Source organism: Musa acuminata, chromosome BXJ2-6, assembly GCF_036884655.1.
Source record: "Musa acuminata AAA Group cultivar baxijiao chromosome BXJ2-6, Cavendish_Baxijiao_AAA, whole genome shotgun sequence".
NCBI lineage: Eukaryota > Viridiplantae > Streptophyta > Magnoliopsida > Zingiberales > Musaceae > Musa > Musa acuminata.
The window spans coordinates 43,125,004-43,144,722 of record NC_088343.1 but is presented as its reverse complement, the minus strand read 5'-3'; the positions used below and the strand labels follow the sequence as shown (position 1 = coordinate 43,144,722).

The following is a 19,719-nucleotide window of genomic DNA, read 5'->3' as shown; positions in this document are numbered from 1 at the left end:
AATTTTGGTTTAAGCACTGCTATTAACATCATTATTAGGAACTAAATTGAATTTAATAATATTTAATTAATGAGCAAAATAACTAAAATTCCTGCAATATTTATTTTAATTATAATATAGAGGACATATATAAATATATCCCTAAAGTTGGAGGAATATTTGTGTGTATGTAATAATAATAATAATAATAATAATAATAATAATAATAATAATAATAATAATAATAATCTCCTTTTGAAATTGTCAAAAAATTCGCCACTCACCACCTCTCGTCTCTCTCTCTCCCTCCCCTCGCGTGGCTCTTTCGCCATACAGCTTGGCAACCTTCGCGTAGCCATGGCGTTTCCTACCGTTCGGTAGCGCAAGGGAGGAGAAGGCTGGAGGAGGACGGCGATGAAGACGATGGCCCTCCAATTCGAAAAAGGTAACGCCTTTCCCCCTCCCACCACATCTCGCCGCCCCGATTCTGCTTATCCCGATATCTCGTTTCCTCCATGAAGGGGAGAGGGACCTCGAATTGGGACCGGCGAGCCTAAACTACAGCCCGCCATTTGCTCCCATCCGCACGATGGTTCTCTCGCACTCCGGCAGGCGCTTGGACCAAGAGGTGGCGGCGTCCTCCTCGTCGGCGCCCGCCACGCCGGCCCTGGTGCTGTCCAACTCCGGGAAGCGGATGGACCAGGCGGCGTCGCCGTCTCTAGTTCTCTCCAATTCCGGGAAGCGGATGGATCCCTCGGGGAAGAAGAAATACGTGAAGCAGGTGACCGGGCGGCACAATGACACGGAGCTCCACCTCGCGGCGCATCGCGGGGACCTCGCGGCGGTGCGGCAGATCCTCGGCGAGATCGACGCGCAGATGACGGGGACGGCAATGGGCGCCGATTTCGACGCCGAGGTGGCGGAGATACGGGCGGCCGTGGTGAACGACGTCAACGAGGAGGACGAGACGGCTCTGTTCACGGCAGCCCAAAAAGGGTTTCTCGATGTGGTGGTCGAGCTGCTCAAGTACACCGACCGAGAGAGCCTCACGAGGAAGAACAGATCCGGGTTTGACGTTTTCCATATCGCCGCTAGAGAAGGGCATCAAGGTGAGAAGAGCTTTCATCACCAAACTTCCTCAATTGTGCTGTTATCGTGGAACCCTAGATTCGGTAAAAGCTGCTTCGTCAATTAATTGCCTTCCGTTCTGCCTCAAACAATAGATTTGATGTCGGAATGGAGTGACACTAGATTTACTGGCAGATACTAATAAAGCCTATTCAACCACACCTTTGATTTTAATGCTTCAACATCTGAACTAATTGAATGCTAAGGAAGTGCATCACATTCTTGGATTTTACTATATGTCAACCTCTGTGTGATTGATGCATTACATACTGAAAGAGCTTCATACGTTAGGAGATTCAGATTGCTCTCTCAGGTGACTCTTTTCAGAGTTTTGAGGAACATAACAATATATTCGATTTCGCTTGCTCTTTTGAACCTCTTAAATGTCCATGCTGAACCATTTGCACTTGTTCCAAATAATAATAATAATTGTAAAACTTGTACTGGAGATACATGGTTTAGCCAATTGTTCCTGTAGTCGCTAATTGTTTTCATTTCTTGTAGATGGGAAATTCTTGTAATTGTGTGGTATGTGTCGATTATATATTTTGCTGGTACGAAGCCTTCAATGGTCTACGATTTGTGGAAACATCTTGACTGACAAAAGGTGGAATGCATTTAAAACTTTAGGGCAGCAAATAGTGCTGCTTTAGTTTTCAAGATGCTATAACACTGAAGCATGTATTTTACAATGATGCGAACAAATATAAAGGCACTTACTTTTATATTTTGATTCGAGTTTCAACATTCAAATGAAAACAGATTCCATTAGTAGTTAAAATTTATTTTGTTCTCTTTCTCTTTTTCTTTTTTATGCTGAAATTTATGTTCATACCTATTGTTGTAGGTCTTTCTCTGATACATTTGTGTTTCATATATAATTAGGATACATCGCTATCATCAATTTTTACTATTTTTCAAGTCACCACGAATTTAGATTCAGGTGACATATCTGCCTTTGCCTTCATTTGTTCCCAAGCCAATGGTGTTATCACACGCTATTCGTCATTTGTTTCATTGTATTGTCTCCTTAGCTTCGTTTTCAACTCTTGTCCATTACAGTAGCAGATCTAGCTCTAATCATTGATGTACAGCAATTGTTCAGGTGCTTTTGGGACATGATCCAACTCTTGTCAAAACTTTTGGTCAATCAAATGCTACCCCCCTTATAACTGCAGCAACAAGAGGACACACTGAAGTTGTGAATCTCTTGCTTGAACAAGATGATAGCTTAATCGAGTTATCCAAAAAAAATGGAAAAAATGCACTGCACTTTGCTGCTAGACAGGGACATGTGGAGATTGTAAAAGCATTGTTGGGAAAGGATCCACAGCTTGCCAGAAGAACTGATAAGAAAGGGCAAACTGCTTTGCACATGGCAGTGAAGGGAACAAGTTGTGAAGTTGTTAAAGCCCTTCTGAATACAGATCCAGCTATTGTTATGCTACCAGACAGAGCTGCAAACACAGCATTACATGTTGCAACAAGGAAAAAACGTGCAGAGGTATTACTTCGTGATGCTTTTTGGTTACATGTGGATTGAGTTTTTTTTTTTGTGTTACAATCTGAATGCATATACTGTTCTGGTTGCCTATATTAGTTGCATGGGTTTTTGGAATCGTGATGATTAAAGAGGTACACCAGTTTATTGACACTTTTTTACTTGAACTAGTGTTCCCTTTAACATTTCATTTCATCGAGGAAAATGGAATAAGATATTGCATTTGCAAAAGCTTCACCCTCTTACTAGGTACTTTACAGAATCTCGATTGTTTGTTCTTCAACGACCGTAGGAAGCAATTTGTAAAGATGGTTGAGTACTGACTGAAGCTTGAGACATTTGGTTAATCATCATTCAGTGGCTAGTTTGTGTTGTGTGTCATGTGTGCCTGCTGGGGATGTGTATATCCATGTGTTTGTGTTTGTTTTTGTGCCACTGTTTGTGCTACCTGCAAGTTGACATGAAACCGATATAGTTCACTAACACCTTAATGTAACACAGGTTGGCACATTGGAGGTAAAATCTGTATAACGAGCATATTACATAGCATCTGATATATGCTGTTGGGTGTATGTGAAGAATGGTACATCAGAAACAAATCCTATCACTCAAAATCACATGATTTAGATTGGTGTGTGCAGTCAGTTTATTGATATACTAGATAACATTGGGCATGTAGATGCTTCTGTTGGCAAAGAAAGGGTGAAGACAGGGTAAAAGTTTTAACTATAATATGAATTATGTGGCAGATCGATCAATTTCTTGGGGAGGCCTTTGGAGTTTGTAAACGACATTACTTTAGATATGAATGTCAAAGAACAACAGAAACATGGGTTCTTTTCTATTCCTGTTCCAGGGTGAAGTAATTTAGGTATGGAAGTTTGCAAAAAAAGTTTTTTTTTCTTATTGTTTTTCCCAGCATATAATTTGTTTACATTCGCTCAATATTCATGTCCCTGTGAACAGTTCCATTGCAGAATTATTAACCCACTGATGAATTTTTATTAAGAACTTTAGCTTCCCTCAGAGGTCTTTGTTCGTCGAGATGTTATCAATATCTTGTGACACCTTCAGCCATTGAGAGATTTGCTGATGTGTCTGTCAACTGTACTCATTGTTATTTTTGCTACTATGGATAATCAAATAGCAAAGAAACAAGAAACCTGCATTATTTTCTTACATGCATAATTCAAATTCTTCTCACTTTTTGCAGATAGTTCATCTCCTAGTTCTCCTTCCAGATATAAATGTGAATGCATTGACAAGAGATCATAAAACTGCTTTTGATATTGCCGAAGGCCTACCTCTTTCTGAAGAGTCTTCTGATATCAAGGACTCCCTATCTCGTTGTGGAGCATGCAGAGCCAATGAACTAAATCAACCACGAGATGAGCTACGGAGGACTGTAACAGAGATAAAAAAAGATGTTCATATACAGCTTGAGCAGACTCGGAAAACAAACAAAAATGTCCATGGGATTGCCAAGGAGCTGAGGAAACTTCACAGAGAAGGCATTAACAATGCCACCAACTCTGTTACAGTGGTTGCTGTGCTCTTTGCGACGGTGGCATTCGCGGCTATCTTTACAGTGCCTGGTGGAAATGGAGATGATGGAGTAGCAGCAGTTGTGCATAAAGGGTCTTTCAAGATATTTTTCATCTTTAATGCTATTGCCTTGTTCACTTCATTGGCCGTGGTGGTGGTTCAGATAACACTCGTCAGGGGCGAAACAAAGGCAGAGCGGCGGGTCGTCGAGATCATAAACAAGTTGATGTGGTTGGCTTCCATCTGCACTACTGTCGCTTTCATTGCCTCGTCCTATATTGTTGTGGGTCGGCATTTTCAGTGGGCTGCTATTCTAGTTACGCTAATTGGTGGACTGATAATGGCTGGTGTTCTTGGCACCATGACTTTCTACGTCGTGAAATCAAAGCGGACTCGTTCGATCAGGAGGCGAGAGAAATCCATGAGGAGCACTTCAAACTCATGGCATCTCAACCATGAGTTTTCTGATTCTGAAGTCGATAGGATTTACGCCATCTAAATCGAGGATAAACCTCAGTTTTTGCGTCCTTATACATCTGATCTCTGTTTTATGTGAACTCTTTGTTGCTACATGTCCTAAGAAATCCCAGCTGATGTTGGTATTACATTAAGGCTGTATGGATTACAGTTTGCTGCCATGAACTTGTATCTGATAGTTTTGTCTGAGTTCTCTTAGCATGCCACTGCAGAAATGGATAATCTGCAGCTCTTATCAAACTTCTCATCCATGAGGTCTTTGTATTGGTGCAATTCTTGACTATTTTAATTGAATGTTTTGATCAACTTTAGACCTCATCAGTGGTGAAAGCCCTCTCCCTATGGAGTGGATTGCAGAGCCTTATGTAACTTAAAAGACTTTGGTGTGGACTTTGGAGCAGTTGATGTGCTTGTGGCTGAACCACATCAACATGACACTGTTTCAAATGGATCCTCTCAAACTAAACATCCCAAAGAAGAAGAAAGATTCGTGATAACTAATGTTGACTATCTATGAGAAGAATGGAAAAAATTATCAATAAATCCGATATTATTTCAAATCAATCAATAAACCTTTTTTTTTTTCGACACTATAACTCTGATAATCCAAACTTTGAGTCGATTCATGTAATAATTGGAAATGTTTTTAGAATTCATATTTATAATAATTTCGAAATGAAAGAAAAGAAGTGTTTCTAAAAACACTTCTTTTTTCATTCAAATATTGAATGGCACTAGACATAAGTAACTTAATTAAGAAATTATCATCTTTACCTTTAAAAAAATATGGATTTTTTTTAAACGTAATATCTAAAAAAATGACCAATAATAATCATCCGCATAAAACATTTGAATAACTTAATAATATCATACTTACTATTGATGAACTTATGAGTCAGTATGGCTTGGCCCACAGGTCGATGTCGAGAGTCTTTGGTCGGCTGAATTGGTTGTCGAGATTGGTCAAGCCCTCAAAACGGGGTGTTGGCACTGGAATGTTGATTGGCGTCTCTCGGTTCGGACGCTGGTTGGCGGCTTACCGTCGGGATGTTGGTTGGCGACTCTTAGTCGGAATGCTCGTGGCTCAGGGGGTGACCGCTTTCCTGTAAGGATGGCCCTCGTCGGGTGATTACCGACTTTGGCCCCTTCGACGAGCAAGTCAGTATTTGGTTGATTTTTTTTTTTTGCCTCTCCCTAAGCCGGATGCCGGCCAGAGGCTTTTATACTACTGTACGAGGGTCGGTCGTACGCGGATTTAACGTGACGACCGATCCTCGAGGGGTGAGATGGTATCTTTGTGTGACCGTCGTCCCGGGACACGCGGAACGATGCCATACGACGTCGTCTCGAGTTTTCCGGGACGGGATATACCGAGTAATGCCTTGGTACAGATTTTGGTTTGACGCGTGGGGGTGCTCCTCTTGCTGACTTGGCAGTAGTGTGGCATGCCATTGATTATGACGTGACTGGACCAAAAATATACTTTATCAGTTACGTTTATAATTGTACATCATTATTATAGAGTAAGTACTAACATTGTAGATTGATGAAAATTAATATATACATACATATATATATATATATATACATACATATATATATATATATATATACATACATATATATATATATACATACATATATATATATATATTAATTTTCATCAATCTATCAAAGTATGAATTGAAGTTTCCGAGTGCTAACCGTTCGTGTTATAATTATATGTATTCATCCGTTCCTACCCGTCCATCCTAATTCGAGGAAGCCGGCTTGGGTGTCGGTGGATGGGAGCTCGTCGGTGGTTTTGCTGCTTCCCGAAGGAAACGTTCACTCATCGTCCTCACAGCTCGCCGTCGTCCGATCAACTGTCGCATCCCACGTCTTCCGCTCCCCCCGCTGCTCCTCCCTTCGTTAGCGTCCCAACGGCAGCGGCGGGGGTGACGAAGGAAATGGGCGCAAAACTGCCTTACGCCCACGTCGATGCGCGCTTACGAGCCCTAGCCGGACAGGCCGAGGGCTTCGGCCGCCACGCCATCGGAGGCCTCCATGGACCCGTCTATCATGTCACCTCCTTGGCTGGTTCCCCCCTTCTCCCTCCACTGCCTCCCTATTGCTCGTTAGGGCTTTATGACTACTCTTGTTTTGTTCATGGTTCTAGTTTTCGGATCTTAGCAATCGGTCTTTGTTGTTGTTCTTCGTATTCGCGTGCTGTATCGTTTAGATTCATCAACCATAGCCTCACAAGAAGACACCTTGTGTCGGCGTACAATGCGATCAAGATTCCTGATCTTTTAAGCTAAAGATTGTTTCTTTGTCTAATTTATTCTACCGTTTTTACCCCTTAAAATTCTAGGTTTTAAAGTACGATTGTTGTTATTGCTGATTAAGGTTATATATACGTTGCTTATGCTGATTCCATCCGTGTACTTTCGAGATTGAGATTAGGCCCTCTGCTGTTCCTCTCTTCAGGGGATCTCTTTTAGCCCCATTTAAGACGTCATTTATCTTACAACGTACAATTATGTTATGACTGCATTAGGAAATTCTGAATAGTTGTGATATTGTGGTTCCATTGCTTGTTCACGAATTATTACAGATGATACATCTTACAAGTGGTAATCTCTTATCACCACCAAGAAAATAAAATAGAATTAGGAAATGAATGAAGAAATTTTATTAATGCTACTGGTTGAATTCTATTAATCTGTACCTAAACATAGGTGGTGTTGTCAAAGTTTCTTATTTACTTTGTGATTGTTAGGTTGTCTGTATATATGACTGCCATTTCTTACACCTATTTTCTCTAATTTCTGTGGTTGCTGAAAGAACCTCATTCTGCCTTATGATTGTGAAGATGATGGCCCTGGCTCGCTTCGTGAGGCATGCCGCATAAGAGAACCACTCTGGATCATTTTTGAGATTTCAGGAACCATCCATCTTTCTTCGTACTTGAGGGTATCCTCCTATAAGACAATTGATGGTCGAGGACAGAGGATAAAGTTGACTGGCAAAGGTTTGCAGCTGAAAGAGTGTGAACATATAATCATATGCAATCTGGAGTTTGAAGGTGGTAGAGGACATGATGTTGATGGTATTCAGATAAAACCCAAGTCAAGGCATATTTGGATAGATCGCTGCAGCCTGCGTGATTATGACGATGGACTTATTGATATCACTCGTGAAAGCACTGATGTCACTGTTTCAAGGTAATGTAGAAAAAGGCATTTTACTATGTGGATTTAAATTAGTTGTCTTTGTAAAAACTTATGTGATTCCATAAATAAGCATTTTAGTCATTAGAAAATTTAAATTGTCTAGTTTGACTTCCTTCTCAGAATGGTTTCAAGGTGCATGGTCTTATCATCCTAATTGGTGTAGAATTTTCAAAGTTACCAAAATACATCCCTTTCAACTTATCAAGAAGCACCTAGTACTAACACAGTCTAATCTTTGAATGCATTTATTGAACTTGGGCAAACTCCATTGTTCATTCGCTCTGTTTGGCGATCCCCTCTTTCTCGTTTGAAGTGCATGTTCGAATGTAGCAATGTTATGATGATTTACAAGTGATAGGTGTGCCAGTCGGCTCAAAATATTATGGGGCCCAGAGTGGCAGAATTAATTGGTCTCTAACATCCTGAATTCTAGCATTATTAGTAATGTACTTCCGACATGCGAAAAGTGTGAGAACCTTTATCCCTAGGAATCACTAACAATGCCTGTCAAATACTATAAAGTTTTGAATAAGGTGCTTTATGTGAATAGTATGAGGAGCTTATATATTTAATTAATAATAAGAATTGCACAATTATATGATTCTAATTTGTTAGCTTGAACAGATGTCACTTCGCAATGCATGACAAAACAATGCTTATCGGAGCAGATAGTAGCCACATCACAGATAGATGTATCCGTGTTACCATTCATCACTGTTTCTTTGATGGAACAAGGCAGCGGCATCCTCGACTTAGATTTGGCAGAGTCCACCTTTATAACAACTACACAAGAAATTGGGGCATATATGCTGTTTGTGCCAGTGTAGAAGCACAGGTCCTTCTGGATTACTAATAGTTCACATGTTCATTTTTTTTTTTTTTTTTGAAAGCGTGTTTTCATTCACTTCTAATAAATTTTTCTTCCTTACATGATTTGGCTTTAGATCCTTTCTCAATGCAACATTTATGAAGCAGGCCAGAAGAAGGTGGTTTTCAAGTACATGCCTGAGAAGGTGTGACAGTGAGCAGCTACTTCCATGCATTTGAAAGTTGATATAGGGAATAAGTTTGTTTATTTACTTATATGTGGATCTTATTTTGGCATTTGTTGATGTCAATGAGCTTTCTACAATCCATACCATGCAGTGCCAAAAATTAGAATTTAGAAAAACAGAAGGTTACTCCATTTCATTGTGAAGGATTTATGGTTACTTTTCATGTTTTCTTTTTCCGATCTCTGATCTGTCAAAATTTTTTCCAGAACCAAATCAGCACTGATAACTTGCTGTTGTGCATCTCATTGGTGCAGGCGGCAGACAGAGAAGAGGTCACATCAGGGTGGATAAGGTCTGAAGGTGATTTGTTTATGAATGGTGCCCAGCCTTGTTTGATACAAGGTGCCGGTGTTGAAAGCGTTTTCAATGCCTTGGAACACTACCCAACATGGACCATGGAGCCAGCATCTGTGGCCCTCAAAGAGGTTCTCCAGTTATGTTCAGGATGGCAAGCATTACAAAGACCAGCAGATTGGTAGTACCGCTGAAGGTGATTTTGTCTGAATTATTCAACCTAGTTTGTTTAGACCGAATCCAAGTCAATTTGCTTCCAGAGTTTGTGTCGCCGTCATTGGTTATAAATAAATGGTGAAGACGAAGACAGATGTTGATCTCAAGACCCATATCCATATCATATCAACATGAGAAAGTCTTTACAACCAAATTAATTAGTGCCTTTAAATTTAAAAAAAAAAAAATGTACGTTGATTCTGCTTTTTATACCCTTGACCTTTTTGTTGTCTTGGATGCATTATTATAAATTCTTGTCAAGCTACCTTAACTTAGAAGTGGAGGTTTAATTGTTTTATGGGGTTGTAGTTCTTCTTGGGATATGAGCAAAAAGGAGAATGATGTGGACCATTGTATTGTGTGTGCTCTTTTCTTGGGATATGAGCAAAAAGGAAAATGATGTGGACCATTCTGGATATGATTGTATTGTCATGGTGTGCTCTTTGCTTTTGTTACTCTCTATTATTGAAGTTTTTATCTATTATGAGAAAAAAAGTAAAATTGAGAATGTATTTTTGTTACACCTTCGATTAATCTCATATCAAAAGTGAATAAAATTAAAATTAACTTATAAGAATCTAATGAATGTATTATTATTAAGTTGAATTTAAATATTTTAATTAATAGTTTGGATTAAACAAAATTGATAGATGGCTTGTGATATTTGGGTCTCATGAAGTTGATCTACTCAAATTGTGATATTTGGGTCTCAAGAAGTTGATAGATGGCTTGAGTCGGGCCACAGTAAATCCTCCGATAACACTAGGAGGCAAGATGCTTTGAGATTCGTATTGTTTCTGTGGACACAAAAGTACATGTTGATGCTGTAATGGTTTTATGGAGGCACACAAACTTGGATCAAGTTAGCACTGACCAATAATATATAAAATTTTAATTTTATTAAATGACATGTAAAACGTCATGATTGGAATATGAGATCTATGGCTTGTATTATAATGCACTAAAAATAGCTCGATAAGGCTTTTGCAAAAGAAAAGGAAATGACACTGCAATATATGAGCAGAAATGGTCATGTTCTACAAATTGCAATGTAAAATATCCCTATGCAACCATTAATGGCCTCTTTATAGTTATCAAGGTAGTAGTCTAATTGAATAGCAAAAAGTTTTGTACTGATTTAGGAAAGATAAGACTTTGGCAAGCATGATGGCAGTAAAGCTGATGACAGTTGCATAACCATTCACACTGAGACTCTTGTATACACATTGCAAAGTAAGGTTGAGAATCCAGGCATGATAAGATGAGTACTTGGTATGACATGCTGCCGTCAATTTAATCGATAAAGAGTAAGTTATACATACAACACATGTAAGTTTGACATTTGATATCATAGCAATTGTATTAACAAAGCCCTAAACTCGGATGCCACCTAGCTTTTGGAAGATATGATCCCCTAAGAATTACAAAAAGTAACTAAACCGAATTGACGAGACTAGAACATACATGGTCGATGCCTCCTGACAGGAATACTGAGCAGCGACTGGATACAACGATGCAGCTTAAAGAATATGAACATTATCATGGTTGCTAGATTAGTGACTGATGCACCTTGCCTTGTCTATTACTTTCACCAAAGCAACTCCGGTGTAGCTCTAACTGAGACAAACTCACTGACAAGTTCCTCCAAGAGGTCATCATTTAACAAGCTCTCCATCTCTGTTGCAATCAAGCCGATATCATATTCCAAGCAGAACCATCCTGGCTCCAGGATCTTGTTTTCTCGATTGCAATCCACCTCCTTCTTTTGCTTGGCCACCATTTGCCACAGACCTTCAACAAGGCCTGCACCATCCCATGATGGCTGACAAATCTTTGATGTTACCCTTGGGTGCGCATCCATGCATGAGGTGACTAAACCAGCTAGAGTGCAATTTATAAGATCAAACAGAAACTTTCTTTCTGATCTTGACCATGATGCAATTTTTTCATACTTCTTCTCAATTTTACTGAAGATATTTTGGTCCACAGGGTAACCTAGCAAGTAGCAGGCACCCACGAGCTTCTTGTTATCAACACCATGGATACCTGACTCTATAAGCATGTCAAGTAGGTACGTGAAGTCTCTATCATCATCATCTATGAATCGTTGATGTACCTCCCTTGAAGGCAGACGCTTGTGACTGTCGCTTGCAGAGTCTTCTTCGCTCAGCATGAGAACATCTGTTTCTTCTGAACATGCAGTGACAGACTCCAGTTTGAGAAGTTGAAGCTGCATGCGCAGCTCTGCAGTTTGGAGAAGATACAACAGTAAAATCCAGAAAAATTAGGAGAAGAAACAAATCAAAGAAAAGGTTGTTCACTTACCCTTAAGATCTGCAGTCAATCTTTCAAAGCATTCTGAGCTGTAGGTTTTATCTTCAGATGGAGTCTCTAGAACAGAGACTGGACTTGGCTGTTCAACAAGCTTCTTGGAGCTTAGAGGATGTGATTCAGCCACACCAGATTCAGATGGAAGCAGCTTCACTTGCAGATGGTCGTTTGATGTTCCCTGAAAGTGTATAATTTGCTTTTGAGAAACTGAGTGATACAAAAGCTCATTTCATGTATAAAAATATAGACATGAAATCAACCTAATTCAAGGATTCATAAAGCATAATATGGACCAAAAACAATGAACTTTCACAATTTTTTATAATATGGAGTGTGCATCGATGTGACAGCAGTCACCTACTACAGTCAAATAGAAGCATGTCAATTTCTGTGAGCTGTGAAAAATAAATAAATATTCACTGCTAGTAAGACAAGCTGTGCCAGGAAAACCATTTACAACTACTCATTTATTACATGTACTTTGACTATAAAATAATCAATTAACCGATGACAACAACTGATATTTGGCTGGGGTGGTAGCAACTTGAAACATATCAAAGATCTTACATGGAGTTCACGCTCCTATATGGGTATAAAGTGATGGCTGTGTGAGTGGAAACAGAGAGAAAGCTTCAATACGTCCTACAAAAAATCTTTTGCTCAATATGCAACCAATTGCATCTAAAAAATTTTGCAATACAGAATTTAGTAAAGTGAAAAAAGGCATGAACTTTTGTGAACATATTATACTTAACATAGAGAAGAAAAGAGGTAAATCATCCTTGGACACCAAATGATTCCTTTTGGTCACGATGATCATTACCACTACCAAAGAAAATTTTACTAAAGAAATGTGATTCCAGAAGAGCACCTCAATCACTATAACATTCTTAATGTGGCCATATGATCCTTCATTCTCTAATGACTCTTGATATGCACTTTGCATTGTCTGTTCTTCTTGAGCAGTCAAATGCCATGGCTCATCTCTGAGTATTGGAATCGATGCATTGCTTATTAGCTGACTTCTGTCAGAAATGCCATAATCAGTAGGTGAAGGGTGTAATGTCCTTTTGTCAACAAAATGTCTCAAATGAATACTCTTTCTCAATCCTTCTGAATTAGCATGAATCTCCCATTCAGGTAGCATATTTTCCTCTCCAATAGAATAAGTTTGCATATACTTGTGAGTTTGATGCTTAGATGGTTTTAGTGGTGGTTTTCCAGGCTTAGTAAAACTTGCATCTGAGGAGACAGATGGTTTCATATCTCGTACATCTTTGATCATAGTTTTTCTATTCCCTTCATTTCGTTTTCTGTCGGTCAATTCAGGGCTACATGAAACTGGAAGTGACTTTAACCTTGGTAAGTATCGGGAACTCCCTTCTGTGCAGCCACTGTTGCTGCTAATACCCAATGGACAGTCCTTGTTTCCAAGTACCTCACTGTTAGCCAAATTTTCTTCTGAAACTTTCTTAGCATCTAACATCTCCATGGTAACCTTTGGTACCTCTCTGTCAGATAGTGCAAGAATTTCCCCCAGTGTGCTTGAGCCATGAGGAATAAGTCTCATATTCTGAAACTCATGGGTTAACTTCCATCTTTCACACAGGCGTCTTCGAGCCTCTCTGCTCACAGAAGATTCAGTAGAATATGACAATGAGGGGCTGATACTGCTACAACACTCACCAAAATGGCCAGGAGACTGACTAATTGCTTCTGAGTGGTAGAGACTACAAAATCCTGGAAAGCTACATGAGTCCATGTTCCCAGCATATGGATTCATTTCTGAGGTAGAACCCTTATTGGTATGGCTAATAGTGTGCCTGAGCTTTCTCCTAATTTCTTTAGGAATCTCTCTTGAACCCTTGATTTTGTGGCAAAATACCTGTGTGTGATGGAACCTCTGTCTGCTTTCGTTGTCATGTAACTCGTCAGTTCCAGATGCTGCAATTTCTCTGCACCTTTTGGAACAAAACCTGAAACTCTCTTGGGGAAAATAATTAGCCTCTGCCATCTTTTGGGATTTTTCAAGGTTAGGTTTCAAGATAACAATTTGAGCAGGATGAACATCAACTTCAGTTTTGCCCACATGTGATGCAGTTAAATTATGTGAAAGAAAACCATTGTTTTCTTCAACATAGTGCTTGTTAAGTCTTGTCATATGCATTGTACAAGATCCCGTGACTTCTTGTGACATAGGAAAGCACCTATCAGGATTTCTTTCTGATCTAAACTTATACCAAACTTCATTTCTTGAATGCTTAGTACCTTTAGACGGTCTTAAATTTGTAATCTTGCTTTGATCAGGTGAGGGTGGTGATCGGTTCAGATCTCGAAGATGCTTTGCAAATAAAGAATTGGGATCTTGAAGAAGTTCCAGGAAAAGATCCTTGCTTTGGCCTGGGACTTTAACTGCATCATTGAATTTTCTAGAATTTTGAAGCATTTCATCGGTTGAGAAATGCTCTATAACCATAGATTTTTGCCTTATAAGATCCATGTCAATTTTATTTCCTCTGTGACTAAGCATCCCACCATTGTTAGAGTAATTCTTGTGCTTCTTCTTTTTGGATGTTTCTGTTACTTCAAAAACATCTTTGAACTCTTGGTTCTCAATGGCACTCCTCTGGTATGAATGGTCCTCAGGATGTACATGATTCTCCAAAAAGCCTATAGATGATGAGGTCTGACAATAACAATCCATATTTTTCTGTTGTCTCACTGGAGAGGGGAGCGAATCAAGACCCATCAGCCTTGCGATTAAATTTGGTGAGGGACGCTTAATTTCTTTCTCGTTTGATACCATCATCTCTCTTATAGGAATCTGACTGGCTTTCTTGGAGGAGCTTTGCCTGATTTCAAGAGTAAACTGGGAACATTGAAGCATTTGAATAAGTCTCTACTGGGAAAAAGTTTATTCAAAGACATCTATTCAAAATTGGAAAAAAGCAGCAGCCCATATTTTAATAAGTGCAAAACAAAAACTAAAAGACTATCAAAAACAAGAAAAGTTTTATCAATTGCCTACCAAAACCGTACACAACTAACAAATTGTTTATGCAACATACTTAGCAGAATATACTCAGGCTTATGCTTCACATTAGACCATCAGACTCAGCCATTATCTCCAACAAACAATTACATTTTAATACCTTGCAGCGACTCAAGGGAATGAGATCAATTACAGAACACATCAATGCCATGAGAACCTGAACATGGAAATGCAAACTTACAGAATTTTCTTCTGCAGAAAACCCAATGTTACAAGCAGAATCAACAGAATCAAATGCACCCCTTGACGCATTTGGTCGTCTTCTGATATGAAAATGCTGCCCTGAAACAAGAATTTCATGTTTAAGATGATCATTCAAATTTCACTGTTCTAATATGAAAAAACTCAACTGCATGTCATATCAAACACTGGTCAGAAAAGAAATAATGAAGGTAAAATTTATCATCTAGGAAACTATCTGGCATTTAGGGAGATAAAACAATAGTTGTAGAAAGAGCTTATGAATTGCAAATCCATTGAGAGTATTCATAGGTACTTCTAGAAAAGCAAAACGCCACGAGAAATTAAAGTCAAACTGGTTTTACTGAAAATGACAATTTACCTGGAAACTATTACCAGAAATGTGGAAAACTATTTCCGATAAAAAGACTGAAGAAAACAATAATTTTCAGAAATACATCCAATAAATTTTGTGATGTAACATGTTCTTCCAAGTCTGTATCCACTGCCCAAGAACAATTGTAAAACTAAGAATGAACAAGGACATGCTTCCCAACTGATAACAAGTTTTTTACAATCTGCAAAGGTGAAATGTATCAGAAATAAAAGCAAGATATATTTTTATTAATTATTTTTACAACTTGACAGTAAGAAGAATTTGACTTCAGAGTGACATTTTAAACAAACCTCTGTAAATGGACCTAATTTTACAACCCGCTATAACATGACTATTCACAAAATAAAAGAAATTCTAAAGAATCTTCAATTTAACATACTTGATGTAACGTTAATATTCAGAAAGGATCCCCGTAGCTGACCCCAGATACTTGGGACATTGGACAACTTGTTTGTCAATAGCTTAAGCCATATATTTTCTTTTGTTAACTGTTCATCACAAGCACCGAACAGGATAACGAAACAAAGCACTGTAAAATTGAGCAACTAGGCACCAGCCTCCAAATGTTCTTTTCTTAAATGCTACAGGTAAATCAAAGTCGAACGATCTATCTTTGGATGCTACAGATACATTTAATTGCCAGCCGTAGCAGGGAGAATCAGAACGATCTATCTTTCTCTAACTGAATGCCTTAAGCAGAATATTGCATTAAGCTAGAATATTGAAAGACTTGAAAAAGATAAAGCCTTCGTTAACTGTAAAGAAAAGAAAAAAAACACAAATATTCTTTTTCTTGGGACCATTTGAAGAGATCAGAAATTACAGTAATCAGCGAAAAATCAGATAATATAAGTTTTTAGCAAAATATATGATTGTAAAACAAAGTAAAATCAGGAACGCAACGCAATGATCCAACCTCATCTAAGTAGAAACAATTTCAACTAAGAGTGAAAACATCAGCATATGCTCTATAAGATAAAAAAAGCAAGGTTATAAAACTAAGAAAACAATTTGTAATGGAAATAACACAAAACCATGGCATCTTAGTGGTCCTTCATGTCTTTGACAAATAAGTGTAACGTATTGATCTGCCTTGGGCAAAGAAAATATTAGAACCACTCGGATGGACCCGATTTGAACAGTCACATCTTTCCGGACGCCCAAAAAAGTCGTTTCTTTTTCATCTACTAACCTTATCGAACCCCAGGAATCGGAACGCGGTTGCGGCTTTTTGGTTCGAGACGGTGAGAAAAAGAGATGAAGACGAAGCATCCTCGGACTCGGTCAGAGAACAGAGATTTTTACCGGAATCCAGAGGATCGTAAGCTCAGAGACTCCAAAACATCGCAAGGAAAGCAAAAAAAAAAGAAGAAATCACAAAGCAAAGTAGCAGATTGGAACAAGCTGAAGAGAAGAGACGGCACCTCCTGCACGAGCTGGGCTCGCCCAATTCCAACTGCGGCTACGTTCCGCCGCGTCCAGGGGCTCCTCCCGACGTCGCGATCGTCTACTCTGGTACATTCTCCTCGCGAAATGCTGAGAACCCAATGTTCTTCCTTTCACATAGAACCCGCAGCAACGGTCCCTCGAGGGCTCGGTCAAGAACGGGAACGCGACATCAGCCGAGGAGCAAGAGGAATATGAGGCGAGAACGAGAACGGAGGACGGAGCTGCGCGTCGGGATCGAGGAAGAAGGTCGGAGCATTCACGAGGGGTTTTGGGATCGGATAGCGCGAGCGAGAGAGACGAAAGAAGACACTCGAAGACTTCAGAGGGGAAGCGAAGGGTTAACGGCCGGTATGAGTCACCGCACCGCGTGGCGATGGCGGTAGGTGTGAAAGGAGCTCCGAACGCAACATTCCATGTAAATTCGTCACCCACGGGCCTACCCGCCTCGGTACGGGAACACGCCACGGTCCCGCACGCGGGGCCCAGAAAAGCGGTCAGGAAAAGTGCCGCCCTCGGTATTGTTCTTGGGAGGGAGTATGATGTCGTCCTCGAGATTCGTGAGACTTGACATCTAACGGTCATGAAGCTTCTGCCTGTCACCTCCACCGTCGGATGCGATGAAGCACGACAATTAAAGCCGAGCAGGGAAGAGGAGCGAGCGCAGGAGACGAGAAACTCCGTCTCGCAGTAGAGCGGCTCAGGTGCATGAACTGGAAGTTGAAGTGGAAACGGAAGAGAGAGCGAAATGGGAACTCTCCTTCCTGAGCTGAACGACTACTCGAACGAAGAACGATTCACTCGGTTCGATGCAGCAAAAGCAGTGCAGGGGAAAGCGGAAGGCTTCAAAACGCAGCATGTCAGCGAGTCTACATCCGAGAGAAACGACAGAGACGCAGCTACCCATCTTGAGAACATATCGAGAACATGGCACCAAATCAATCGCCTGTCACTTGTCATCATCAGCATCTCGTAACGTTCACAGTGCTGTAGCACTCATTCTACAGTCCTCGGAGCATCTCTAGGCTTCTGTGCAGCGACAGTGAGTAGCCTAACAACGTCAATTGGCGATGATAAGTAGACAGTGTTCTTCATGCAATTGTGCTAAGATATTGGCGTAAGCATTAAGTAATGGTTGTCGATTGGCTTAATCGAAAGGACAAGTACATGCACACGGAGACTTCGGCAGTAGCCATATGCCTAACTTTGTCTGGTAAAACAGGTTTGCCAAACTCATCACTTTGTCACTGGAAGTCATAAATATACTTAAAATATGTTTCATGGTGACTGACTTCAACACACATACCAATTATTATGATCATAATAAACACAAAAGGTCAATTGAGTGGGAGTCAAAAGGCTAACACCTGGCTATCAAGTTGAGGTTCTACTAGGAACGCATTTGGTTAGAAAAGTCGACAGTGCGAACTATTCAAGTGTTGCAGCTGCTTTATATGCCGCATTTGCTACGTAATACGAAGTTGGATTTGATTGATCTTTTGAAGTGGGACGAGTTAGAACAAGTTATCAGCATTAATCATAAATCAACTATATATGGTGCTTAAAAGAGATCGACCAACGAAAGCGAAGCTTCTCTTTTCTACCTTCTGTAGCGGCATTCTTTATCCGTAAAGCTACCGTTTGCTGCACAATCTCCATCTTTCCATCGTACGTCGTCTTTCTTCATCATTCTTCTACCGACATGCATGTGTAACTTAATCATCAGAGATGGCAGAAAACAAAGCGTTCTATAGTACATCGTCGTAGAGCAACGAGCAGTAGATACCTCCTCCGGAGGGTGAGAGCCGAAACGGGCCAGCGCGACGACCGAGAGATGACAGGAAGCAAGGAAGCACGCAAGCCTGAGAAGGCGGAAGACGTGGTCGCCCGCCTCGGGACAAGGCGAGCTTTGGGCATGCAGAGGTGACGCTCCGAGATAGCATCAAACAGGTACGTTTCGTAGGCGGATGGCTAGTCCTAAAGAAGGCGACAAGGTTGGACTCCAATTTCCACGCCCCCTTCGTCCCGTTCTCTTCCCCCATCGTTGCCTTTTCTTTTTTTACTCTCTCTCTCTCTCTCTCTACTATGATAGACAGCACCCGTGAAGAAAACATTGTTGTCCGCGGGGGGTCTCAATCTGTCGTCATCTTAGTCCTGCTATGGTTTTGACTGTAGCAAATATAAACAAAATGATTTCCTGCAATTTCCTTTTCTTTCTTTTGAGGAATGCTTTTACAGGTGATAAGAACGGGTCAGCAATGGTCTCTATCAACCATCACATGATTATGGCGGCCCTCAGAAGAGATCATTTAAGCCAATAATAATAATAATAATTATTTTTTTTTTAAGTATAACAATATGACTATTGATGCGTTTATAAATATTATATTAGAAATACTTAAATGCTGATATTATCACAGATAACATTAGTATTTCCATATTTATCGGATGTTAATATAATTTTTTTAATTTTAAAATATCTTATAATTTTATCTAAATTTATAAGATTATTGAAACAAATTAATAAATATCTAAATTTATAAGATTATTGAAATGATTTTATCTAAATATCTTATATAACATGATTTATATTTTTAAAAAATACAATTTTATTTTATTTATATGATTATATCATTATTTATTGTATTTTTGGTCATACAATGTTACAATATCACATTTATTTATTTAAAAATATATTTATGTTGAATAAATATTATATATATATATATAAATTAATCATAAAATATTAAATGAACTTTTAAAATACAATCTTATCAAACAACACTTACCTTAATATATATTTAAAATATAATTTTTATTTATTATTCATCAAGTATTTCATAAGTACACATTCACTCTATCTAAGTTGGCTCAACAGAGTCTTAAGTAGCACATTTATGCAT

At 39.4% G+C, this 19,719-nt stretch overlaps 3 protein-coding genes across 3 annotated transcripts; 2 read left to right on the top strand and 1 right to left on the bottom strand.

Annotated features, from left to right (window-relative positions):
• Nucleotides 1-284: 284 nt before the first annotated feature.
• LOC135615786 (ankyrin repeat-containing protein ITN1-like) lies at nucleotides 285-4,936 on the top strand. Its single transcript, XM_065114747.1, has 4 exons — nucleotides 285-424; nucleotides 501-1,088; nucleotides 2,202-2,611; nucleotides 3,822-4,936. Exons 1-4 carry the CDS (start codon nucleotides 394-396, stop codon nucleotides 4,650-4,652), a joined length of 1,860 nt encoding a protein of 619 aa, XP_064970819.1. The 5' UTR covers nucleotides 285-393; the 3' UTR covers nucleotides 4,653-4,936.
• A 1,425-nt stretch (nucleotides 4,937-6,361) lies between these two features.
• On the top strand, nucleotides 6,362-9,828 carry LOC135615785 (probable pectate lyase 4). The gene is made up of 5 exons (XM_065114746.1): nucleotides 6,362-6,709; nucleotides 7,485-7,836; nucleotides 8,470-8,680; nucleotides 8,790-8,858; nucleotides 9,155-9,828. The coding sequence occupies exons 1-5, from the start codon at nucleotides 6,415-6,417 to the stop codon at nucleotides 9,377-9,379; spliced, it is 1,152 nt and encodes a 383-aa protein (XP_064970818.1). The 5' UTR covers nucleotides 6,362-6,414; the 3' UTR covers nucleotides 9,380-9,828.
• An 855-nt stretch (nucleotides 9,829-10,683) lies between these two features.
• LOC103989737 (uncharacterized) lies at nucleotides 10,684-17,805 on the bottom strand. The gene is made up of 5 exons (XM_009408681.3): nucleotides 16,795-17,805; nucleotides 14,975-15,075; nucleotides 12,613-14,610; nucleotides 11,736-11,919; nucleotides 10,684-11,654 (listed from the first exon to the last, which is right to left on the bottom strand). Exons 1-5 carry the CDS (start codon nucleotides 17,399-17,401, stop codon nucleotides 10,999-11,001), a joined length of 3,546 nt encoding a protein of 1,181 aa, XP_009406956.2. The 5' UTR covers nucleotides 17,402-17,805; the 3' UTR covers nucleotides 10,684-10,998.
• Between the last annotated feature and the right edge of the window lie 1,914 nt (nucleotides 17,806-19,719).